At 36.9% G+C, this 27,626-nt stretch overlaps 1 protein-coding gene across 1 annotated transcript in view; it reads right to left on the bottom strand.

The window, feature by feature from the left end:
- Positions 1-27,626, bottom strand: part of SPEF2 (sperm flagellar 2) — a 193,620-nt gene that overhangs the window by 27,804 nt on the left and 138,190 nt on the right. Inside the window, exons 25-30 of the mRNA XM_023216523.2 lie at positions 26,230-26,381; positions 22,235-22,415; positions 14,224-14,371; positions 11,934-12,062; positions 9,545-9,683; positions 6,591-6,820 (exon numbers count right to left, since the gene is read on the bottom strand). Of these exons, the coding sequence (XP_023072291.2) occupies positions 6,591-6,820; positions 9,545-9,683; positions 11,934-12,062; positions 14,224-14,371; positions 22,235-22,415; positions 26,230-26,381 (979 nt within the window). The remainder of the gene's footprint in view (positions 1-6,590; positions 6,821-9,544; positions 9,684-11,933; positions 12,063-14,223; positions 14,372-22,234; positions 22,416-26,229; positions 26,382-27,626) is intronic.

Raw genomic sequence — 27,626 nt, 5'->3', positions numbered from 1 at the left:
GGGCAAGGGTATTCCAGGCAAAGGGGAAAATGGAGCAGCTGTGGAGATTCTGAGATTGCATGACATATTGAGGTAGCATGGTAGCTCATGGCTGTACTCCCAGCACTTTGGGAGGCTGAGGTGGGAGGATCACAAGCCCAGGGGTTCAAGACAGCACAGGCAACACAGTGAAACCTCATTTCTACAAAAAAAAAAAAAGAAAAGAGAAGAAAATTAAAAAAACAAATTAGTTGGGCATGGTGGCACCTGTAGACCCAGTTACTTGGAAGGCTGAGGTGGAGGGGGTGTGTTGAGGCTGCAGTGAGCCATGATTGTGCCACTGCACTCTATCCTGAGCTACAGAGTAAAACCTTGTCTAAATATATATATATATATATATGTGTGTGTGTGTGTATATATATATGTGTATATATATATATAAATTTAAATTTAAAAGTAAATTTAAAAGTTGAATTTAAATTTAAAAAATAAAATTTAATTTCTAATACTGATTGTGCTAGTTTCAAAACAGAATTTTAGTTCTATGGACAGATTCTCCAAAAGATATTACCTTGAATTCTGAGTATATACTTTCATTTTTCTAACGTAAGTTGTCTGGCTTCAAAATACCTGTGTGTTTCATTCTGAAGACACATTTGAATCTCTACCCATAAACAGTTTTAATAGGTCTAAAGCCTTCTAGATTCACTACTGCATTTCTGCGATATGAATCTGACCTAGTGGAAAGAGTTCGCCCATTGAAAGAAGCAAAGGCAGGTGGGGGCCATAGTCCTCTTTGCTGTAATCCCCATATTTTGCCACTTGCTGTGATAATTCTGTCAATAACACCTATTCTTCTATATCATTCCCATCTCTAAGAAATCTTTTGGTATTTCTTGATTTGGGTAAATGTCAGACTAACTTAGACAATTTTCAGATCAAAATACTTATCTGCAAATACATAATATTGTATTTTAATAATTTTCTCAGAGGCACCAAGACTGGAAAAATCCGTAGAACTTTCTAGTTGCTCCTTTCAGGCAACCAACCACTCCAGTGCCCTTATTCCTGCCTCTGGGTTCTTTAAGGCTTTGCAGAGAGACTGACAGTGCCTGCCACTCTCTCACACATAGCCCCTTCCCTGCTCTAATCCATTCTCCACGACGGTTGGCTCTAAATGCCTTTGAAAATCCTTTCCCACATGTCATTTGCAAGCCACTTGAGACTTCACAACCTGACCACAAGCTCTCTGTGGTCCCATCTCCTGCCTCTTGTTTCTTCACAGTTCCCTCAATATGTCATGCAATCTCAAAATCTCTACAGCTGCTCCATTTTCCCCTTTGCCTGGAATACCCTTGCCCTGCTTTTCTTCCTGGAAAGTTCAGTTTCGAAAGCCTCTGAGCTAATACTCCTGCTGACTCACATAGGCAGTAATAGTTACTTCTGCTTTTGAACTCCTGTGAAAACCATGCTGCTGAATGATCTAGCTTAACCACGACAGCCTAGAGTTCTGAATGTGCACCCTCTGTCTCTGAGACAAGTCATTAAATCCATCGGTCTCGGCCGGGCACGGTGGCTCACGCCTGTAATCCCAGTACTTTGGGAGGCCAAGGCGGGCGGATCACGAGGTCAGGAGAACAAGACCATTCTGGCTAACATGGTGAAACCTCGTCTCTACTAAAAATACAAAAAAATTGGCCGGGCATGGTGGCACGTGCCTGTAATCCCAGCTACTCGGGAGGCTGAGGCAGAAGAATGGCGTGAACCCGGGAGGCGGAGCTTGCAGTGAGCCGAGATCGCGCCACTCCAGCCTAGGCGACAGAGCCAGACTCCATCTCAAAAAAAAAATCTATCGGTCTCCAAAAGGGATTCAAAAAAGGCGTCCTTGCCAGCTTCTTAGAGCAATGTTACAGGCCTTATACAAATAAATGCTGCCTCTTTTGAAGAAAAAGAGAGGGTGTAGAATTTGCTAAACTATGTTCTCTTCAGGTAGCTTCTCAGTAGAAGAAAAATAGCTATGAACCAAATATCTGCAGGCATTTCATAGAGTACCAATGGGCCTGCAAGGAAAAAGGGTTCTATGGCTTAAGTGTGGACAGAGGAACATTGCTAAAGTATTCTAGTTTCAACAGAATCCAAATTGATTCCATCAGAAAAAGGTTGTCTTCCTTATGTACTAGGCATTTGATGTTTGGAGACAAGATGTACCTACCCAGAACTTACTGGAGTACACAAAATTAATGTTTTTGTTTGGAATGCTTGTACTCCCTAGGAAGCCACATTACTTTATGATTTAATTCTACTAGGTAGTGTACATTTTTTTTGGAAGCACTCAGGGGTAATATTGCAAATGCCTACTAGGGTATTTCCATCTTCAAGACACCAAGCTAACATTTTGGATAATAGATTACTTTATATCAATATTGTATAATATTATATATTATATACTAATATGACATTACTATAATTATATAATCAAGTCACAATGGCTTATATGATTACACTTAAATTGCACATTCTATGTGCTATGCTCTTTCTAAGCACTTTACATATATTAATTACTTTAATCCTCATAACAACCTGATTTCAATACATGGAATAAGTATCATTATTATTCTTATTTTACAGATGCGGTAACTGACACAGAGAGAAATTTAATAACTTGTCCAAGATCATATGACAGTCATTTGACAAGAGGTGAACTTGAGAAAGAACCACTTGGCTCTAGACATCCCATTATAGACTGAGGTGGATAATAAGTGAATTAACATATGAAAATGTTAGCAAAGGGTCTGACACATAGTGACCAGGTCAAATTGGCTATTGTTATAATTCAGAAAATATTCAGTAGATCTAACTCTGCCGGGAGTATGCTCATAGGAATGATTCCTAGGATAGGCGACGGAAAGAATGGTTTGCTGATTCATTAGCTTTCTTTTACTCATACTGTTCTCATGCTTCTAAAGTATGGATCTTTGCTAAGTGGCAGGAAAAATGCAAGTGCAATCAACTGTTTCATTGCATTTTGCATGATCTCATTTGATTATCGTGTATAAGGTCATTATTTTTCTGGAATATTTTTGTCAATCATATCAATAAATATTATTTTAGGTCTAATCATTACCTTTACCAAAAGAGAGGTAGAATCATCATTAAGTGGCAGAATTTGACCAGAAAAGGAGTGTTGAATATGTTACAATATATGATGCTTTTCAATTTTACGTTTTCTTTAGTAAGGGCTATTTTAATGAAGACTTTTGTTTTCGAAGGAATTAACCAATATGTAGCAGAAAACCACTGAAGCTTTAATTCTTTCCATTTACATCCTGATACCATCTAGTCACAAGTATTTAACACATTCAGTCATTGTTTTAATCGAAGATTAAATAATAATCCAATAATTGTATTTGTGTGGCATGATTAAAACTTGCAGAGTGTAATTTAGTAACATCAGTGCTCCTTATAAATCTGCTAAAAAATCTTACCATGGGCAGAGTAACATAATGGCTATTATATGCAAATATGTATGCTTCCCCCACAAAAAAAATCCATCTGTGTTAACATATTTTAGAGAACTTGAAAGTCGCATCTTACATGGGCATATATGAAATAATATAGGAAAATGTTTATATTTCTTGGCATAGAAAGAATAGCAAGTTTGAGCAGGAAGTTCTGCAGGATCACACATTTGAAACACACCATGTTCAGTCAGCTCCTCCACACTCTCAAACCTGTTATCACTCACTAAGATTGTCTTTTGAAATTGTAGAGTTCTAGGGTAAATACAATGGAAGGTATCATAAAGGATTGTTTTCCATTTCTTGGAAGAAATACAATAAAAGCCTTCATTTAAAAGACGGATGAGTGTGTATCATGTTTCTTAAGTGAACAATTGCCAAACGGGGTAGAAAAACAAAAAAGTCAGAGTATACTTTGTGGGGCCAGGAGAGACAGGGAAAAGGGGTGAGCAGCAGTTAACGGGTTTTCTGAGGCATGGCCATTGTCAATGTTTGGAGCCTGATTTCAAGGGTATCAGTAGAGAACCTCCAATTCTGTGACTCTGGGATGCAGAAAATGGAATAATACTTTTCCCTGCCCTCTATAAGAATAGCAAGAATAATAACAATGTCAATCAAATTCCCAACACTTATTAATTATTTTAGATACACCTAAAAAGCAATACATGCAATACATATTTTTTCAAATGGTACAATTGAGCTAATAGAGAAAAGAGTCTAAACTGTTTGCCCATAGACCATACATAACTCACTTTGAATCATCACAATCCCCAAATCCTACAGTATTGTATAGCCTTGTAAATTCTGTGTTAATTACAACTGTTATTCTTGCATATGGGTTACCTCTCCAGCTTGGATGGGTGGAGGTGGTTCCTCAGACAGAGAAAGTCTCCTCTTCCATTTGCCTGAATTCATGCAGTTGGAGAAAGAAAAGCAGAGCAGTCTCCTAACCGTTTCCCAAACATCATGCTCCTATCCTCACGCTTCTTGTCTTCAGGGTTTCCAGCAGCTGTTTCCCTAACTGTAAACATTCTCTCTAGCCTTGCCACAAAACCTCTTTACCCCCTTCAATTTCCCCTCTGAAGTTTTGCTCCACAAACTTTTCCCTGACCAGTTTCAGGGGACACTGATGCTTTGCATTCTTGAGCACTTGAATAACATTCATATTGTGTCCCAGAAAGAACTCAAATAGTTGTTGATATTTCCTTCTTTGCTTGCCTCTTCAAATTAACCTCTCAGCTCCTAGGGCAAGTGGTTTCCTTTTACTCTGCTTTTTAAAAAATAAAAATTAAAAAAAAAAAAAACAACTCTTTCCATTTCTCCCTCCCTCCTTTCCTATACTTCCTCTCCCTCCCTTCTTCTTTCTCCCATAGTCTGAAAACATTTATCTGTTGACATCTTTGTGTCCCAAGCGTTTCTAGAGTTAATCTTCTGAGACACATGTCAAGTTATAGCTGCTTTTTTTTAAATTTATTTTTAAAATTTTAGTTGAAATATGAGCTATGGATTTGAGGTTGGATCCAAGAAAGTATTACAATTAGCATCATGGATACTAGGGTCCCTTCTGAAAGATATTATAAGTGGATGATAATTTTCAAAATCCACTTCTACCTATTCAAGTGTCCCCAGATGCCTTTAGTTTTTACCTATTACTTGAGTGATTTCCTCTCAGTCACCAGAATGTAGGATTAAAGCAAACCACATGTCATGATTAGAATCCATTTACACATATCTTTTTATTTTATGTGTAAAATAATGGCCTGGATAAAATGAAGAGAAAAAGCAACTCTGAAGAGGGAAGTATATAATAACGGGGCATTGTGAAACTCGTACCATGGAGAAGAGGGTGCACTCTGCCTGACCAAAGGACTGAAGAGATTTCATGGGCTGATTTGTAAAGTCGAGATTTTTTTGTACCTGCTGATGATCATGTTTCGTTCATGCCCAAATGCTGCCAAACAGCACCTCTGTCCCTCCACAGCTGAAGTGTTAGCTTTTATACCTTGGAGCTGTAAAGCCTGCTCTAGCTGATTTGATGAGCTGACATATCAAAGCACAAGGCTCACCCAGGCACACACATATACACCAATTTCACCCACTGGGCTTGGCAAGGAAGCTTTCAGACTTAGAGTAATGCTCTTTTTACTAATGATATATGATGTGAATTTCTAGAAATACTGGACTTTTTTTGTAAAAGCAACATTGTATTAATACTAAAGTCAGCTGACTATGCTACAGGCAAAAGTAATCATTTCCCAATAAGTAGTATATGTTGAAAGATAAAAGAAATCTGCTTACGAGAGGCAACTTAGTTCAGTGAGAAGGGGCAAGAACTTTGGATCTGCAGAGTTCTGAATGACATATGACCATAGGCAAAAAATCTGCTCAACTCCTCTGTGAGTCAGTATCTAGACCTTTAAAGTGGAGATGATAATCCTATGTGATCTGTCTGAATTACTTGTGCTATCAATTGACAGAACTCATTGAAGAATATCTGGAAGTAGGAAAAGCCTGAATAAAAAAAACCTGTGCAGATGCTGTAGGTCCATGCTGATAAAATGTGAAAGAGCTAAAATTGTTGTGTGCAGAAAACATTTACACATACATATGAACAGACTAATTAATTAAGCCAACATTTTCTAACAGCTTATTTGATTCTGCTTATGGTCTACAAGCACTGAGGGAAAAGGCCAACATAAAAGGGAAATCTTCTATTCCCTGGTCTCCCCTCAGAGAGACACAAACTCATAATCTCAATACAAAATTTAAACTAGAAGTATGCACAAAGTCTTTCTGTAAGCTGCCAAGTGCAGTAATACTCAAATATACAAACCCATCAGCAAGGGGCAGGAGAGGGGAATTACCAGGAATGAGGATCACCACACTGCTCAAGCATTATTCACAGTGGGTCCTGCTTGTTTAATTGGGGTCTGTGTTGTATGAAAGAAATATTTAATAAACTAGAACAAAGCAAGGGTATGTTTTAGTGCTACACGATCCCATAGAGCTGATTTTACCTGTTGGTAAGTGATTGCTGTCCTGGTTAATCTTAACCTTTTTTTGTGCTCTTTTCACAATAATTATTTTTCCTACCTTTAGGTGCCATATCTAAGAACTGATCCCGAAGATTGTCAAGCTGTTCAATGGTCAGGGTGCCATCTTCTTCCTTTTCTACAGGTGGAGGACGTATCGGTGGGGGAGGATCTGGAAAAACTTTTATGTTGCCATTAATGAAGAAGTCTTCTTGGTTTAAATAAAGTTCATTCTGAATTTTTGTAGATGTTTCAATGTGATAGCGAGCTACGTCAGTTAATTTTTCTACACTGAAAGTGGTAAAATGGATAGCGTTAACCCCATGAAAGATACTATTAGATTAATAAAGTTTGCTTATAAGACATACACACAAAAGTAAACACATTATATAGCTGTTAGACAACTCCATCTGCACGCTTATAAATTTCAATTTGTCCCCAAATCTATTTTGTAAAAAGGCAGGGTATAAATAAATGCAGATTAAATAGAAAATGCATGCTTATTAAATAGCTAATAGTTACACATTTTACACAAAACTGAACTTAAAGAGAATCTATTAAATATAGTTTTTTTTTAGTATTAGAATATATTTTACTATGTAAGCAAGATTGTATCAAGGGTTATATTTCATTCTAAGTATGAACCAGAATAAGGTTATATGGCACAATACTCTGTAAAACATGACTATTAGAATAATACATTTATTTGGAATCAGGATGAATTATGAAGTGAATCAAGTTCGATAATGTATTTCTAGAAGAGTGGCTTTTCTCTATTTCTGTCAAGAAGTTTGATGTTATCTAAAACAAAGACATCAGAATAGCCTCTGTTACATATAATCCATTGAAATTGCTTTGCTATCTTCATGAAGAATAACAATTCCTAGCTAGATCACATGGTAAAGGAGCAACAGTTGGGAACCACTATGATGCGGTAGAAAGAGTACTGGAATCTGAGTTCTCATCCTAGGACACTCTCTAGCCACAGATCCTGGGGCAAGTAACCTAAGCTCTCTGATTTTTTCCTTGTCTTTGCAATGGAATCAACCACACAACACTCCCTATCTTATGGCTACTAATGTGAACTCACATACGTCAAGGATTTAAACTGTACTGGGAGTATAGTTAATGATCTTTTAAAAGTCGTTTTAAAGGCTAGAGAGGTTTCATACATGAATAAGTGCATTATAACTGTACCGAAGACAGGATCTTGTTTATATATTACAATGAAAGTGAGCATCACAGAAAAATGCATATTTAATCTGATTTTATATAATTCATAAGCACCAAATATACCATATACTGAACATACAACTGAAAATTTAAAAAGTAGTATTAGTTGCTATCTTTCAAAAGATACTCGAATTCAACTCCAGAACGTTGTCTTTGTGAGTGCTCATGTAATACGGGTTAGTCAATTAGTTTATGCTTTAGGGTGGTTGCGTGCTCGGGGACAGAGGAGAAGGTCACTGGATAGCTGCTGAGTTTATGTGAGTGAGGAGGGACTCCAAATGTGGATTGAGACGCAACCATAACCCTGTAGGATACTCTGTAAAACAAGACTAATAGAATAATAGTACCTTTATTGGGAATCAGGATACTAAAACAGATGTGCGCCACCTAGTGGAAGGTTACTAGGAGTAATCTTAACAATGGAAGGGAAAAAGTGCCCGGAAAATGAAAACAGGATTTGAAGGTCAAAGGGATCTGCCAACTATTTTTTTATTTATTTGTATCACATTTCTCGGTTTTAACTTCTTGGGCCACAGTTCATGACAGCATATGTATATTCACAGAGCAAAGACATATACAATATAAATCTGAGAAATATGAGTACATTTGCTAAAACTAATATGCATTTACACTGGATGGCCACATGGATGGGAGTCATGGATCCCAAAAATAAAGACGATACACTTTCATTTGAAAATAGTAGGCAGAGAACAGAACTGAATATTACTGCTGTGTGATGCTGATGAGTAACTGACTTGGTTATCCAGTAGCAAAATGATTTTAAGTATTACTGCAGTAAGCTTACTTACTTATGCTTGTGTTTGCATTTTTTATTCTGTTTAACGTTTGTTTGTTTGTTTTACTATGGAGCAGCAGTTCTAAACAACTAGGCTGAAGACTTTACAGAAGAACTTCACTATGAGACAAGGACCAGAGAAAACAAACCATAACAGCTGCTTTTTACATGACAATTGTTGCTTCTAAGAATATTTACTTGCCTTTTGAATACTCTTTGTGTAGCAACTTACAAGTTTTCAGTAAATGTTTATTGTAAACTGTAGTGCATCTTGGAATCTAGATCTAGTGTAAACTTCTGAAATAGTCGGCTGGAGTGTTTGCTTGTGTAGATGAAGCCAATGAGGCCCAGAGCCGTCAATCATGCTTCTAATTTGTGGACAAGATGGAGCTCCTGGTCTGGACAATCATGACTCATTCTGCTGAGCTGCCTTTTTGTACCTTTTAGGGGTGAACTAACAGGATGGGAGTCATTGCCTCTCAGTAGCAATGGAAGTCTGGGAAGTCTTTGGAACTCAACAGAAAAGTAAAACTTGGGGTTGGTCTTAAAAGAGAGTAAGTCTAGTTGGTAAAACATTCCAGTGAATGACTTTTTAATCTCCCCTTAATTGGCTCTGACTAATAATAAATCTACCATTAGAAAAGTATGGAGCATTATTTTACTTCTGAAAACTATTTGTAAATTAACTATAATCTTACCTTGTAAAATAAGGTTCGTATTGATCAGTATGACAGCTAAACTTATAAATATTGTGCAAAGTTAAATATAGCAATAGAACCCTTTGATGCATGATTTACTGTTAGAAAAGAGTTAATATAAACATAATAGTAAAGCTCATGTTTTCTGTTTATACACGTGATTTCCTAAAAGGTCAAAATTTATATTTGTAATTGTAATTTAAATTTGTAAATACATTAAAAATCTTCATCAATTTTGGTACTTAGAATACACAAAACATATTTTCAGAAAGTCATATAGTACTTTACCTGGCCATTTCATTCAAATATCTCTCACCAAGCCATTTTTCCATGAGTTTATATACATCAACCACCTTTGTTACTAAATCTTCAAGAAGAGCCAATGCTTTTGTCTTTATCAGTTCGAGTCGAAACTGTGTGGCTATTTCTATTTGCAAAGATAAATAAGAATGTTTTAACATATTGCAGTGCACTCATTTACTAATGAACAGATTCACTTCGAAACCACTCGTGCTTCAATTTTTGAAGCTTGAGGTGGACATTTAATATACCAGAATAGGTAAGATAATATCCATCTCACTGAGAAGTAAAATGTAGTATGCGGTAGAGTCATTTGAGAAATTATCTGAACCAAAACTATAATTGAACTTTTTATCTATTGCACTTTATAGCAATCTACTCTTTGACAAACGAAATGTGAGAACACACATAGGTAATTTCTGAATTTTGAAAAGGGAGTGGGGGACAAAGTCTCTTGCTTATCTCCCTACTTTAGAACCTGGAGTGGCATTGCCATTGTATTTCTCAGCACCACTAAAAGCAGGGCAAACTCCATGTGCTCCCAGGCCCATTACTGATCCTAGCACATAATTTGTTTGGTGGATTTTATCTCCAAAACTTTTCCAGTTTCTCTTTTTGGCTTTTTCCATCGTCACTGCCTAGTTTGGGTGCTGATTATCTCTCACTTAAACTGTTGCAATAGCCTCAATCCTACTTTTTCTAAATTTCTTCCCCCACCTCAAATCCAAATCCACCTCCACACTATCCAGAGTAATTTGTCTTACCTGCAGATGTGATCATAATCACTTTTCTGCTCATAATTTTTCACTAGCTCCCAGTTGCCACCAGGGAAGAATCGAACATTCTTGGCAGGGCCTAAATAACCCTCCATGGTCTAGCCTCTCCATCTCCCAAGTCGCTCCTTCCCAGAACATGCCTCATGCTCCTAAGCTACTCACAAGCCGATATGCCTCTTAGCCCTCTCTCTGCCATGGCATGCAGTACTTCTCTTCATTCTCAAGCCAGTTTTTCTCCTGGAAAAACTTCTCCATAGTCTTCCAATTCAGCTCAAGAATTAGTTCCTCAGGTAAGTCAGGAACTCCCCTCATGTCCCCTTTGCCCCATATGCCCACCACCAATATCACATTTTTTTTTTTTTTTTTGAGACAGGATCTCACTATGTTGCCCAGGCTGGATTCCAACACAATCGATCCTTCACTTCAATCTCTTCAGGAGCTGTGACTACAGGCCCACCTGTCAACAGGTCAACATGCAACAGTGATTGCATTTCTCTTCCTTGAGACTGAGTTTTATTTTTTGTTTATGTTCATACATACAAGTATGTGTCTCCAGCAACTATCACAGGGCTTGGTACAGACTGGAAAGTCAATAATCATTTGTTATATGAATAAATGAATTTTGCTACACTAAGGATCATGTACGGAATGAACTGAAAGATGAAGTATACTGAAAACCACTGAAATCAGATGCAGGGCAGGCAATAGGGGAGATGCATCTGTCCTGGACTCACCTGATGCCACAGTCTCCCTGTGTTCAACTGACTTCAGATTTTATTGTTGGAGTTATAGAAGTGGGTGGTAGTGAGACAGGGAAGACAGGGGAGAGAAAACGAGAGAAACAAGGGATGGAAAGCATCCTTAGTAGTTAATAGTCACTGAGTAGTTATAGGTCTCTAGGCATACCCCATGCCACATTTTTGTGGTTTTGTCATCTTGTATATTGACCATGTTTTTTCCCCTTAGGATAGGTTTGCTCAGTTTCCTGATCTTTTCAGATTTCATTTAGAATTGCATTACAAGACAATTAGGACAGCCATAAGGAAAATGTTTTATGGAGTCATTGCTCTTATAGAGAAGAACACCCCTGAACATAATAGATATATGACTGGCTCTTCTATGGCCTTTGTTCCCAAGAACTCACTTTCAGGGCCTGTTAGCCTTCAGTTAGAATTTATTTTCCTAATGAGGGACCTAAATTATTCTTACTGTAATATAAAACCACTTACTTTAGGTAGTCCCTACCTAAATCTATAAAATCATACCAACTTTCAACATTTTCTTTTGTTTCTGTTTTATGAGATCTTAATTACTGCTATTGCTTTTTCCAACGCATTCCCAAATTCTTTTTGATTCTTTTTGAGATACTGCCATCAGTTAAGACTGATTAGGTGATGTCAAAACATCTGACTCACGCAACACTCAAATCTAGTCCTTGTGTGGTCAAACAAAATCAGTCAACTGAATATTGTACTTTTCAATCTCTTTGCTGTATGTTCTCATAGACATGGTCTGAGGCAGTCGATGAGTCAGTTGTGGGCTGTTTGGCTACTGGTCTCCTTTCTACTAAACAGCATCATGTTAGTCGTTTCAATTGCTACCTTCAAATTGCAAGGCAGCAAGGTGTTCTTCTTTTATTTTGAGCCGCAGCTCATTTTTCCTTTCGATTTCAGCAATCTCCTCTGTTGTTACTATGACAGGAGTTGCTTCTGCCATAGGTGGTGATTTACCTGAAAGGGCAATGAAACATGCTGAATAAACTAACAAAATACAAAGGTATTTGCACAGTATTTATGTATCTATGCAAATACATAGTATTTGCACAGAATGAGCACAAAGCAAAATTTGTTAAGCTATAAACCTCTAGTGATTTGGAAACAATGAAACCTTGGTCCTCCCAGTGTGTGTGATGAAATACTGAATTTTTCCTTGAGAATTCTCTGTATGGTTCTGGGCTGGACTCATATAAAACCACCCCATTTGTGTAGTATAATTAAAAAATAAGGTATGTAGCAAGTGCAGAGATGGTTACAGTTTCCAAACATAGTGAAATCCAGAGTTTGGGGACAGAAATTAGCAAATCCCAAAATAGTGCTGACCCCATTAGACACCTGCAGAATTACCACTGCATAAGGGATAACTTCCGTTAGCAAAGTGTTTCCTAGATCTTCACCAAAAAAAGAAGATACGAGAATAACCTCAAGAAGATGTGGGTGAAATGCGGGTGATGGTCAAGAATCTAGAATCTATTTAAATATCATTATTATCTTTTGAAACAGTCTTGCTCTGTCACCCAGGCTGGAGTGCAGTGGCATGCTCATGGTTCACTGCAGCCTCGACCTCCCAAGCTCAGGCAATCTTTCCACCTCAGCCTCCCTAGTAGCTGGGACTACAGACGTGTGCCACCACACCCAGCTATTTTATTGTATTTTTTTGTAAAGACAGAGTTTTGTCATGTTGCTCAGGCTGGTCTCAAACTCCTGGGCTCAAGCAATCCGCCTGCCTTGGCCTTCCAAAGTGCAGGATTACAGGCATGAGGCACTGCTCCTGGCTAATTTAATTATATTTTAATTAGAACTTAACTATAAGTACATCAGTGATTATATAAGATAATTAGAAAATATAAATTTGTCAGTACTTATCAAAGGATTTACCCATGGGCTATGGCAATATGATTCTAGTTGCAGGGTTCATTTACATAGCTCTATTTTCAGTTCAATTAATCTTTCTTTGAGGGTCTGACCTCAAAGGGTTCAAATCTTGTAAAGAAGACATACTGTAAACAAAGAAATTGTAATATGTTGCAATAATAGATGCATATGTAAGTTACAGAAGAAGGAGAGATTAATCTCTCTGGATTTCTGTTTTATCATCTGTAAAATTAAGGGATCAGACCCCAACAGTTATTCCATTAAAGTCAACAGAAGCACTTCCCTTATTCCTGCCACTTGAGATGGACTTAACCGGTGTGTTCTTTATCAAGGTAATACTCTTCCCTTTCCTTCGAGTGCCACTGACCCACTCCTTCCTCCATCCTCAGTGCTTTCCTTTAACTCCCATTCCTGGCTGCTTGAATGTTCTCCATCTAAGAAGCGTCTTATACACCCTAGGACGGAGTGGGGAGACCTTGTTCTTAAGGTACTTGTACCTCCCCTATCAAAGAACAATAGTCACATGTCTTTACTGCAAGACTACAGCTGGGTTAGGGCAGGGACTGTGGTTGTGATTTTTGGTTTTATTTTTAATTTACTATTGTGTTCTTGGCATCCATCTAGAGCATTTCACATAGCAGGTGTATAATAAACATATCATGGTCAGTCTATGAGTGGATTGTGTTCTGTTCATTTGCTTCCCAGGATTCCACTTCAGAGTGAGAGGGTAATGGTGATGCCAAAGCTATTCATTTCTAAGGTTAATTAGGGATCTCTTTCAAGATGTATTTTCTCAACTCTTTGTTTTTCCTCATGCTACTGAGGCAGGGATTTAGGCAGGAGGCCTCCAGGAGAAAAGGACTTGCCCCTGAAACATACACATAGCTTTTAAAAACATAGCTTTTAAACTTCTCTTTGTTACTGCAGTGTTAGCCTTTCTGCACAGACTTTTCAGATGACATAGTACCATCCTGGAAGTTCTTTTAACATTTTGAAACTGTCTTTGAGGTTTATTTTACCCTTGGTACATCTGGCTATTTGGCTAAACAAGTTAGATGGGCTTGGTATGCAATATGATTTGCCACTAACATCACAAATCATAGAAGCCTGGGTCTCTAGTTTAACCTAATGAGTAGTATTTTAGTGGCTTAGAGGCTAATAACGTGTCTAGTTAAATGCTTGTTTTCTACCAAGGAGAGGTTTAGGCATCCAGAGTTCTGAGTGCTAAAAGCATAAATACCTTTGGGTTTTTTGTCTTCCTGTTTTTTCTTGGGTGGCTCCTTTTTGACTTTTTTATTTGCACCCATCTGAGGAGATTTTTCTTTGGGGTCTGCTGGCTGGTTTTCTTTTTCTTCTTCCATGAGCCTCTGATGAATTTCAGCAGCCACCTGGTTGCGAACAGCAATATTTCAGCTAATGTAGCATTTATAAAATAGGGTAACCATTTGGATGTAGTCATAAATTCTGTTGAAACCTTAATCCACTGTAAACAATTGTGCCCATGTACTCGAAATTTACAGAACACACCCCACCATGTTTTACTTAAGTGGAAACCTGGCCCTGTCCCAAGATGCGGCTTCCCTGCCACCATCTGTGTGGCGGCTGCTCACTTTCTCAAGCCCCACCTGCAAATCATCCTTATGTTTCCTCACTGCCACCTCCAGAGTGTCACAACTCCATGGTTATGCAAAAATTCCTTTCTTTTAAATCTCAGACACACATTTATACTTCTTAGTTCCTTTAATCTCTCGACTTCCAATCCGGGGTATTTCCCTGTATCATTGTTTCTTAACCTTTTTTTGATAACTGATCCCCTACAGAGTTTTTTTTAATTTTTTTATTTTTTTTTACATTTTTTTCTTTCATTTGCATTCATAAAATTTTAATACTGCAGAAGCGTATTTGTTTATGTTCTGGGTGTATATTTGTGGTATCAACCTACATATATTCATCAGCCTCGGCAACAGCCAATTTTTAAGACTGCATGCCCTGTGTTAACTGGGTCGTGGTTAGTTGGATCCTGGCCTTCTATTCTACTTGAGCACTAAATATCACCCCCAAAAGACTCAGTATTTGTGAAGTTGACCCATTCAACAGGCTAACCCCAAGGTTCTTAGCTTCCTCCGCTGGGCTGACTTTCAGCTTCTCTCCATTCCACCAAGCACCTCCTTTCATTCTTGCAAGTGTCCTGGCTTGAGATTAGTTGTTCTGTCACCTCATTCTAAGTGCTGAATGGAGAAGCTCTGTCCTTCCCCACCCATGGGGTCAGGAACCGCAGGTGTCCCTCCACCTCTCCTCTGTGGCTGGCTCTGCACTTCAGGCAGCAGAAAAACCTTGTCTCATGACAACACAGATGGACCTGGAGGACATTATGCTAAGCAAAATAAGCCAGGCACAGAAAGGCAAATACTGCATGATGTCATTTATTTGTAGAATCTTAAAAAGTCAAAGCATAGAAGTAGAAAGTAGAAGAGTGGTTACCAGGGGCTGGGGTGGGTGAGTAGGTGGGACAGGGAAAGCGGAGATGTTGGTCAAAGGTACTAAGTTTCAGTTAGATAAGAGAAATAAGCTCTGGTGATGTATTGCCCAGCACGGTGACTATAGTTAATAATAATGTATATTTCAAAATTGCTAAAAGAGTAAATTTTCAATGTTCTAACCACAAAAATAAGTGAGGTAATAGATATGGTAATTAGCTTGATTCAATCATCCCACAATGTGTACAGACATCAAAACTTCACACTGTACTTTATAAATATATGCAATTATTATTTGTAAATTAAGATTATATATATGTACACTCTTGTCTTGAGGCTTGTGTGACTGGGGTTGTAATTGTAGTTAGAAATACTGGACATTTTGCAATAAGTTCAACTGCCCCTGGGAGGTGAAGGTTGTTTATGAGTGTTGCCCCAAGAAATGAGAACCCAGGAAAGAATCCCAAAGGTAGAAACAACACACGCACACACGCACGCACACACACACATTGTGGAGGCAGTAGCAACATAGGGTTTAAAACTCTAAAATCTCAATTAAAAAAGCAATTGGTGAAAAAATGGGGGCTATTGAGGGCTTATTTAATTATTTATAATTTCTGGGGAGAAGGGGGTGAGGGGATGTGAGGACAAAGAGAAAGATTAATGGAGGTGAATAGAAAAATGAATAAGGCATAATCTCTACCCTCAAAGACTGTTGCGGTTTTGTGGGTGAGATAGACTAGCCAGTTCCTGCCTTCTCCAAAATTCTGCCACACTTCATACCCCATGGCAGCATGTAACTGTTCCCAAGTGTTCTATGAGTGTTAAATCTTGCCCCACCCTCTAAAGGAGCCTCATGCTTCCCAGAACTAAGCCAGTCCTACTTCTTTGTATTCTTCATAGCTTTGAGTATATGTGCTGTGCTCAAAGGGGATGCCCAGTAGATGCTTAATAATCAATGTACTTTCTTTCAAAAGAATCATATTCTACAGAATGCACCCTCAACTTCTTCAGTATCAACAGAATCTTGGAGGAATACAGAAAAGTTTCAGAGAGCAAGCAGATTTCTTTATTTTTTTTTGTCTTTTTCTTTCTTTCTGCCTTTGCTTTTTCCTTTTTTTTTTTTAAACCAGATGCCCTTTCAATAAAAATGAGTACCAGATACTGTACTTGCAAGTTCTTAGTAAAGCGGAAAGCAGACTTGCTAAAATTCCTCCCCTAAATTGCACGCAATTAAATTTTTAATCGGTTCCTGCAAAGCACTGTAAGTTAGCAATTTTCTTCAAAATTGGATTTTTCTCCTTTGTAAACAACTTTGTGATGATGATAATTATCTTAATTACCTGCATAATTATGCATCATAATTATCTGAATTTTTCTGGTCCACTTTTCTCAAAGACCTCTGGGTTGCTATCAAAAATTAACATAAGTCACAGTTCATTCAGCAATCTAGCTTATAACACTGGAGAGAACTTTAGACATAATGCCTTGACATTGTGGGCGTTAAAAACATGACTTGTTTCTTTGAAATCACTGCATATCTGCTAATTAGAAGAAAGTTTTGCCAAAAATTAACACAGTCTACTAAATGGATAGCTCCTGGTAAAACTGCTGTGTAGAAAAAAGCCTGTGTTAGAGTGCTCTCATTTTTAGTTGCACTAATCTCAGCTGGTGCTGTTTGCCCCACAACAGTTTAGTGAATCACACCTGTTTCATTTGAAATTCAAAGTTCCCTTAAGATTGTGTGACATCAAAGTCAAGCAGGAGTCAAATATAATTGTTAGTAATATTAATCACTAAGCAGTCCATTTTCCTATGCTTTCTATAAGATTTTTAAAAGTCCACAAGGAAAAGGGTACAGTTTTGAATACATTTCTTAACATAATGATAAGTTAAAATGTACAGTTTCTAAAACACTTTACATAGAGTATTTCATTGGATTTTTTCAGCCATTCAATAAAGGAAAGATAGACTATCTCCAATATTACAGACACAGCACTAAAGAATTAGAGAGGTTAAGTGATTTTCCTAAAATCATATCAGCTTAATCAAGAGACATAGCCAATGTTCTTTAAGCTATACGACCCTCCCTTTCTAAGAATGTACTATTTTTAAGTGTCATTTTCCCAGGTAATTTTAATGAGATTCATACGGCTTGTAGATTATGTCTATGCTGCTCATTTAACAATAAGAATAACTCATTTTTTTCTAGAGCTTCTATGTCTGGTTTCCCACTTTCTGGTGCTTGGTACTTGTTGTGGTCTCTGCTATGATCATTATTGTCACTAACATCATCGCTAATATTGACATCAGCATCATCAGCATAGCAGCAGCAGCACCTCAAGACTATATTGAGGGCTTATTATTATATTATGTTTGATGTGGGCCTTATGCTAAGTCCAAGGTATACAAAAAGTTTTAGAATCTAGTTAAGTATTCAGACTAACAACTAACAAGCTACAAATTACAAAACAACAACAAAAACCTAGATACTAAGAGCCAAATGAGTGGGAAAGACAATAACTGCTACGAGAATGGAAAGAGCACATGATCACAGATGGCTAGGACTTCAGGAAAGAGACAATTAACTGGTCAGGAATCAAGGTAGAAACTAACGCTAAAGACCAAAAGAAGGTCAAGGGTGTGAGATTCTATGATTGCAAGTGGAGATCATCACACTAACCCATTCTTAGGTCAATAATGAAAAATCATTTTAGTATCCTTATACGCATCATATCCCATTTTTTAAAAATCTAATACTTATTTTCTTTCATCTAGTTCATTTTGCCCATTTAAATTTAATGTAGTCGTAGATATATTTGGGTTATAAATCTACCATCTTCTCTGTACTTTCTATTTGTATTGCTTGTCCTGAATATTTTTTCTGCCCTCTTTTCTTTGCTTCTTTTGGATTAAATATTTTAAATTTCATCTTTCCCCCACGTTAGCTTGGAAACAGCACACAAATCACTTAGTGGCTACCCTAGGAATAACGCCATGAATTATTGACTAAATAATACACTTTGCGGAGACACTAATTCATGGTGTAATTCCTAGGGTAACTGCTAACAGACTAGTAACAGAATACAAGATGACCAAACTTCCACAGGGAAAAAATAGCAGAAAAGACACAGAGAAGATGAAAATAAAAGGATGAAAGATATGAAATATAAACAATATCTAAAATGAAAGGATGAAAGATATGAAATATAAACAATATCTAAAAGTATAATTTACAAAACAAAAGCACTATATATACAGAAGATTATTTCATAATAACAAAAGGTTCAATTCACCAGAAAGATTTAACAATTTAAAAATATATATTTTCCCAATTTAATTCTCAAATATACATAAAGCAAATTGATCAAATTACAGATGATCTTATTAAAACTCTCTTGATAATTCAAAGGAGAAAATTCAAATAAAATGAAAAAAGTAAGATTTAAACAATGATATATAATCTAGATGTAAAAATACATAATAAAATAATCAATATATCAAAATATTTATATATAAACAATAAGGTACAATATGTATACCAAATACTTAAATGAATATATTTCAAGTACACACATAACGTTTCAAAAAATGACCATAAGGCAACTTCAAAAATTTTCATGAGAATATGTTCCACAAATAAAATGTAATCAAGCCAGAAAACAACATATTATTTTGAAAATTAAAAATGTATTTCTAAAATGCTTTTAATTCGATGATAAAAGTAACACATTAGAAGCTTTGAGATGAAGCTAAAGTGGTCACAGAGGAAACTTTAGAGTAGCAAATGTGTATATTAGAAAAAAAGACTGGATACTAATAAACTGTGATCTATCTCAAATCCCTAGGGAGAGAATGGAAAAGTAAACCCAAAGAAAATAGCAGGAGAAAAAAATGATATTAAGAAAAGAAAAAACACACACAGTAAAATAAATGAATGAAGTTAAAAGTCAATTATTGGAAAGCCTGGTATGATTGATAAATATCTGGCTAAGCTGATTAAAAAAAAGAGGAAAAGCACAAATAACAAACATCAGAAGTGACAAAGTGAACATCATATAGACACTGTAAATATTAACACAAACGTAGGCCACTTTAAACAACTTCATACACATAAATTTAAACATTTAGAAATGGAAAAATTCTTAGCAAAATAATATTTACCAAGATCAACTCAAGTTTTTTCTAAGAAGAAACAAAACCAGAAAGCATTGCATAATCTATTAAAGATAATAAATTCCTGGGTGGGAGGAGGGCAACAAAAACTCGTACTACAAACTCCTATAAAACTTTAGTTCTAGATGGCCTCTTAGTGAATGTTACCAAGCATTTCAAGAAGAAATAATCCCAACTTCGACAAAATTTTCCAAAGTATAGAGAGGAAACATATCCAGGCTTGATTTATGAAGCTAGTATTATCTGGATGCTCCAAGCCATCAAAGTTAGCATGAGAAAGGAAAATTACAGAACTCTCTCACTTTCACTGTCTTACTCAAAGACTAAAATTCTAAACAAAGTATTAACAAAACAAATTCACCCATATGTAAGAAACATGATGTCTCATTAAAATGTTGGACTTATTCTAGGAATGTGATATAAGTTTAACATTAGAAAATTGGTCAGTGTGATTTTTTACATTAACAGAAAATGTAGAAAAAAGTATATAATAGAGGCAGAAAAAGCATTTGAAAATACAATTCATGAAAAAACCTCTCAGAGTAAACAGGGTATGAAAAGGAATGCTCATAATCTGATAAATACTGCCCTAAAAATCAGCAGCCAACATTTTTGTGAATCTTGATGAGCTGATTTGAAAATTAATATGGAAAGGCAAAAAGTTATGAAAATCCAAAATGTTCTTGGCAGATGACAAGATGGGAACTTTTGCTCATCCAGGTAACAAATAAATGATATGATATCAGTGTGGTGTTGGCATAAGGATAGACAATTGGAGCAATGCAACAGACTTACACATAAGTGGTCATCTAATGTATGACAAAGATGATAGTTCAGTGAAACGGTGAAAGGGTTTAGCACTACCTATGAAAACTGAGGTATTATGTATAGTGTTGTCTACTAACTTTGAAGATTGCACATATTGCTAGATGTATACCCAACAGTTATCTATGCCCATGGGTACCAGTAGACACGGTCAAGCATTCATAGTATCCATACCAACACCAAACTGAAAACCCAAAGGTATATCAAAAGCAGGCTGGTTAAATAAATTGTGATACATTAATATAATGAAATACAACACAGCAACAAAAAATGAAAATATAAGATGAACCTCACAAAGAAAGTTGAGCAAAAAAAGACACAAAAAAGACAAAAGATATGAGTTCATTTATCTAAAGCTCAAAAGCAAGGAAAACTACACATCAGTGTTTAGAGCTATAGACTTTGGTAATAAAACTCTTAAGAACATCAAGGAAATGATTCCTAAAAAGGCAATATGGTGGTCCCTTTAGAGAATACGAAGTGCGTTAGGAATGGGAAGAAGCAAAGTATGACTAGGTAGCTGCACCCCTTATTCTATTTCTCCCCAGGTAGTGGTGCCATGAGTATTTACTTTAGGTGGGTTCATTAAGTCATGCAAAACAATGAGAGGAGTTATCATTGCTTCTGAGAGGGAAAGAATAACAAAAGAAAGGGAGGGAGGAAGAAAGGAAACACTGAGGCTGCTTGCATGAGAAGGTCAGAGAAAAAGAAGCCTGAAGGCAGAGAGGCCAAGAAGGGACTTGGAAAGTGCCCAGTAGGAAATTTTGTTTGCTGTGAGATCTGCGATGCAAGGTCCTCTTTTACCTCTTTCACAAAGTCTTTTGGAAAGTTGATGCTGCTTTCTGTTTGAATGAGATATTTCACAGAAACTCAAAGAAGGCCTGGCATGTTGTGAAAAGAGAAGACATCTTGGTATACCCAGGACCCGGCAGACGAGGGAATAGCAATTGATCATCTGAGTTAAACCTTGTGTGTATCTTCTTCAGGGTGTGGACCTTCTGCTTGGATTAAAGTTACATGTATGCCTCCCCTTTCCCTTTTGATTTGGGTAGAAATGATACAAACTTTGAAGTCATATAGACCTAGGTTCAAATGTCATTTTGATATTTACCTGCTAGGAGAATTTGGGCAAGTTTCTTAGCCTTTCTGAACCTTAATTCCCCACCGTAAATTGGATAATAACAATACTTACCCCATAGGTGACTTACGAAAAATGCCTAGCAGAGGGGTTGCCAACTAGAGCCCTATAGGCCAGATGTGTGATTTGCTTGGCTCTGCAGAATATTTTTAAAAAATTTTTCTTTCATTTCTTACATGTTAAAATTAGTAGTTTTACATAAAAATCTGAATGCCTGGCTTTTCTTGGAAAATTGGAAAAATCTGACCATGCCAGACCTCATTTTTAAATGGCAATTGCATGTGCTCCTGCAAACAGGGGTGTGACTTCTGCTTGGCCCCAGACCCATTCCGTCTTGATTTTCTTACACTTGACTCGCCTCATTAACATTTCCTGAATGCCTTTAGGCCCTGCACTTAGAACCGGAGTCCAGCACAGAAAATAACCTAAGTGTTGGTTCATTTGTTTCATGATCTCAAAAATTTATTGACCGAATCACATTTCTCTATTTCTTTCAGAAAAAAAAAATGTTTTGAAGGTACAACTTTCTACAGTGCTTGAGAACATTGTGTAAATTTTCTACTTATAGCGTATTATCAACCTTGGTATTCAATGAATGTGTATTACTAACAGGAAATACAACGAACATTGCTTACCATATGAGATACTGCTAAAGAAGCCTGTTGCCAGGTGTCCATGACCAACTTTTCATCAGCCTCAAAGTTGGACTCAACGTTTTCTAGGGAATTATCCATCTTGCCCTTCAGTACTGATTTTGCTTTTGGTTTGGGCGTAACTGTTTCCAGAGAAATGGATATTCGAGGAAATAGAGGAATTCTTTGAGAAACAAACAAGCAAAAGGTATATAAAAATTTTGCTTAACAGAATTCTGTTTTTGTGACCATGTTACTTTGTAAATTTTACTCTCTTGGTTTAATTTCAATTTTCAAAGTTTTCTTGGAAGAATTATTTTAATGGAGAGAAGATTACAAAAGACTGCATTCAAATTTTTGTGGTCTAGAACATCTTGTTAATAAGAAGAGACTCAAAGCAAACAACAACAAAAAACATAATTTTGAGACTTAATTCTCAGTAATTATAAAGCAGAGGATTAGACAATGGCCATTATAAAAAAATGTGACTTTGTAATTTGTTCCAGAGCATACACTTCCCATGAAGGATAAATTAAAAAGTCAGTCATGAAAAAGCAAACCAAACAAAACTGGGCATCACTTTTCCAAGGTGACAAGTATCATTTGGCATCCCGGAGGGCACAACTGAAGGTAGGACATGACTGTCCATGGCCATACCACATTGAACACACCTGATCTCCTCTGACAGTAGCACATGACTAATAGTCATGTGAGATCTGAAAGGGGCTACTGCACAGAGGCAGCTAAGTTTTGATGGTAGGTGGGGTAGCCTGCAGCACCACCCCCATAAAGGTTTTTTCTTTGTTTTATAAAGTGCTGTGGGGACACAAAGTTAAGCTCTCCCTCCCTCTTCCCTTATTGCTGCTCCTGTGAAGAAATTTTTGATCTGCCTCTGGGAATATCTTATCCCAGAAGGATCCCAGGATCTCAAAGGTTAACAGAAGCAGGGAAAGATCTACAAGGTAGAATGCTTATTGTGACTGAGATCTCCCTTTAGTAATAGAAAGAGCAAAGGGCTATCAGCTTGGGGAAGAAACGAGAAGAGAACAGCTCCAAGGATGCCTTTGTTGAAACTAGAGGAAGAGAGTCAGAATCAGTAATCTAGGAACTGCATTTGGTTTTGTAGCATTTGGTTTTGTAGACTCAAGTTGCTGGAGAACAGAGCAGTGATTCGGAAAAATGAATCACTGGTACAGCATCACAGTCACAGTCTACCGTGCCTAAAAAGGCAGTGTATTGAGGATCTGCTACTCATCTACCCCCAAATTAAATTACATTTTAAAAATCAAATAAGGCTAAATCACTGTCACTCCAGTTTGACTGTGATTCATGTGCTCAATAAGTTAGGGTAAGGCTTATGTAATCATCTCGAGATGTTTAATACAGTACAACATGTATTTTTCAACATCTTGCTTTGGACGACAGAACTGGTGGTATATAACTTAGAATAAGAATTTGCATTTAGAATTTATTTACTGGAAAAAACTCTGATTGAGGTAGCTCTCTCACTATTAGTAGGTATAAACTTGAGCATGTCATTTGACTTTATCAAGTTCAGTTCCTCTTGGAATAATACAAATATGATAATTATTACAAGTAATCATTATCAACTAAGAGTTATTACTATCATTGTGAATAATCTTATGATATTACTACTAATATTATTATTACTATACGGTTGTTGGGAGGAATAAAGCAGACAAAATATATGAAAATTTTAACATTGTTCTTGTTTTTCTTTATATATGACAGGTTGATAGGTTAATTGGTTGATAGATTGATTGACTGATAGTTCCAGTAGGTACCCAAAGCTGTGATTTGAGGCTGAGACTTGTGCAGAGTTATTCACAGGAAATAAGAACTGGCTGTTCTTTTGCCAGTTTCATTCTACTACCCAACATCAACAGCTTACCCATTATGCCTAACTTGCTATTGTGTGCTGAGAACAGAATGTACTGCCACTCTAGACATAGACATTTGGCCTCTTTTGATGGTTCTAGTGGTTTATATTGCCTTTGGATTTTTTGAAATTGTTTTTAATCTCAAAGTTCTCTTTCAGCATCTTGCTGAATATTTTCCTTCTATTTGTGTCAAAAAGAGGGAACACATTTTTACTCTTAGATATTCTTGTGTACACATGGGCCTGACAGGGATGTGATGGGAGTAGATGGAAAAAGCCAGGAGAGAACAGAAATGGGCTTTGGATCACTGCATAAAATATTGTGTTCAGGCCATCTCAAATTCTTTTTGGAATAAGGGAGGGTAAAAGAAACAAATCAGGAGGATACAATAGGTAATAATCAATATTTATTGAGTGTTATTGGGACTCAGTCTCATCTTCTGATACCACGAGATGGTACTAAATGTTTTGTAGATTTTATTTTCCATAATCTTCACAACATTCCTTCTTTACAGATAAGGTAACTGAGGCTTAAGAGAGATGGAGTGACGTGACAACAAATAAATTGTTTTAATTTATTTACATACAATAATTAACAGAACTGGGATTCAAACCAGATCTGTCTTACTTCAAAATATATTCATTATCCTGCGTTTAGTTTGTGCAACTCCTGACACCTGCATTGACTGAGCAAACTTGTAAAAATATGGTACACTGCCTTCAACATAAAATATATAGCTCATCCCCTTGGAGATTTACATTTAACTTTCGGTGACTTTATATTATTTTTTAAAATCTGACTTTCTTTTTCTCCTCCTCATATCTGATATAATATTTTTTGTTTATCACCTGCATACTGATCATTTAAAAGGATTGTTTTAATTCTTCACTATATTTTATTGATTTAGTTCAAATTAAAATTCATTTAATTTTTAAGGATTTTGATTTCTATTTTTTAATTGCTTTAATTTTAAAAGCTCTCTTAATTTTTTATAGTTGGAAGCCATGTCACAGGAATCACCACCACTCCTACCTCCCATTTCTAGAAGACATTTTTCTACCTGTTCAGAACTTCTCAGAGTTGGGGATCTTGCCTTTCCCTTGCTCCTACCCATTGGATGTACCAAAAAAATGACTTACAGAATTTTACATTGCACAGGATTTGCTTGGCTGAAAATAAAATTTTTCTTCTATCCTACCACCAAGTTTATTTTTTTGCTGGCAGAAATCTGATGTTAGACTATCAATAGGTCTTTCAGTCACTCTCATAAGGTCATTATCACATACTACTGAGACTTTACTATTTCTCAATGTCTTTACCTGTAAAAGACTGAAAACACCTTCCATTTTAATTTATATAATACAATATGTACACACACACACACACACACCCCTGCTTTGGTCCTTTCATAAAAGTGTTAGATGTTCATAATTTATTTCTTTCTCTCTCTTTTTTTTTTTTTTTGAGATTGGAATCTTGCTCTGTCGCCCAGGCTGGAGTGCAGTGGCGCGATCTCGGCTCACTGCAACCTCCACCTCCTGGGTTCACGCCATTCTCAGCCTCCTGAATAGCTGGGACTACAGGTGCCCGCCACCATGCCCAGTTAAATTTTTTTGTATTTTTAGTAGAGACGGGGTTTCACCGTGTTAGCCAGGATGGTCTCGATCTCCTGACCTCGTGATCTGCCGCCTCGGCCTCCCAAAGTGCTGGGATTACAGGCGTGAGCCACCGCACCTGGCTGAGGTTCATAATTTCTTACCAGAAACCGTTGGGGCCAAAAGTGTTTCAGAATTCAGAATTTGTGTATTCCATATATTCCTGAATACCACCTGCAGAGTCTGTGGGATGACTCCATCATAAAACGCATTTTATCTCTGCAGCAAAATGAGTAAATATTCCCTATAAATTGGATAATGCATATTAGTACTCTTAAGTCAATGATACACTAACGTTAAAAAAAAAAGTTTGTTTATTAGAGCTTTTTTGGACCTTGGATTTGCAGATAAAGGAGTGTGATTTTTATTAGTGGTAATTAATTTTAAATCACAAAGCTTTATGTTTAAAACAATTATGGTGTGATATAATAGCCTGCCTTACCTAAGCTGGCTTTCGGAATTGTCTTTACTATCCAGCTGGACCAAAGGGATTTGAGTAAATCTCTTATTGTCCTCTATTGGGATTTTACTTTCCATTCCCCGGTAATAATCTTGAAGGAGTCTCTTCGTATCTTGGAAACGGTTCAGTTCTGCCTTTAATAGCAAATGTGAATGTTAATATCCAAGAAAGAACAAGCTGATCTGTACATATTTCCGATATAAGCCTCTGAAACTGCTATTTTGGAAACATTTACATTGAAAATAATTTTCTGGAAATTAAGAAGGAGCATTGGTTATAAGTCTATATCTAAGATTTTCATTAAAATTAAAGATAACTAGTGACTTTGCATTCTCTACATTTATGAAACATGATTCTACTTAACAAAATGACTTTTCTATGCCTCTTGACATTGTGACAGTTACAGAATGTATGATGTTTCAAGTAATGCATGCTATTCACTATTTTAACATTAGCAATTCCTGTGTCCTAGATTCAAACAGCCAATATAGTAGCAAACTTCTTTGTCATAGGTAGCATATGAGTTGATTTGGGAGATGTCAAAAAACACTATACATACAAATACAAAATACAAATACAAAAAGACACTAGGTTCTGGTTCACTAGAGCAACTTAACTTAGCTGTGGAGAAACGACAAAGGGCAACATAAAGTTTTTTTTTTCTTTCTTTTTTTTTTTTTTTTTGTTTTCTTTTTGAGACAGAGTCTTGCTCTATCACACAGGCTGGAATGCAGTGGTATGATCTCAGCTCATTGCAACCTCCACCTCCTGGGTTCAAGCGATTTTCCTGCCTCAGCCTCCTGAGTAGCTGGGTTTACAGGGCCCTGCCCCCACGCCCTCCTAATTTTTGTTTATTTAGTAAAGACAGCGTTTTGCAATGTTGGCCAGGCTGGTTTCAAACTCCTGACCTCAGGTTATCTGTCCACCTCAGCCTCCCAAAGTGCTGGGATTACAGGCGTGAGCCACTGCACCCAGCAACATAGAGTCTAAAGAATAGTTCTCTTTCCACAATTTCCTTTCTTGTTCAATATGTGGAGAAGAGAGAGAATTCAGTTCCTCCAGTGCTCACAACTAAACCCTTCTGCTTGCTTTGCCAGTAAGTACCTTGTGAAAAATGGAGCAACCCAGAGGAGCTGGTGGCAAGGTGAGCATCGGTCACTCCCTTGTTGTGACTCCCTGTCAGCAAAGGTCATTTCCCTTTGTGGTATGCATACGCTGAAGTGTGTGCATAGTGAGATTCTGCACAATGCCAACAACACAAATGTAGAATGTGGTATTTTTCAACCTGGTCTCCCGCTGGGTTTAGGACAATATCGTGTATATCTGTGCTTCTCTTTGTTAGTGTAAACATGACCTCCAGACTTTCCTTTAGTCACCTG

Source organism: Piliocolobus tephrosceles, chromosome 4, assembly GCF_002776525.5.
Source record: "Piliocolobus tephrosceles isolate RC106 chromosome 4, ASM277652v3, whole genome shotgun sequence".
Classification (NCBI taxonomy): domain Eukaryota; kingdom Metazoa; phylum Chordata; class Mammalia; order Primates; family Cercopithecidae; genus Piliocolobus; species Piliocolobus tephrosceles.
The sequence above is the reverse complement of the archived record's forward strand: the minus strand, read 5'-3'. Positions and strand labels throughout refer to the sequence as shown.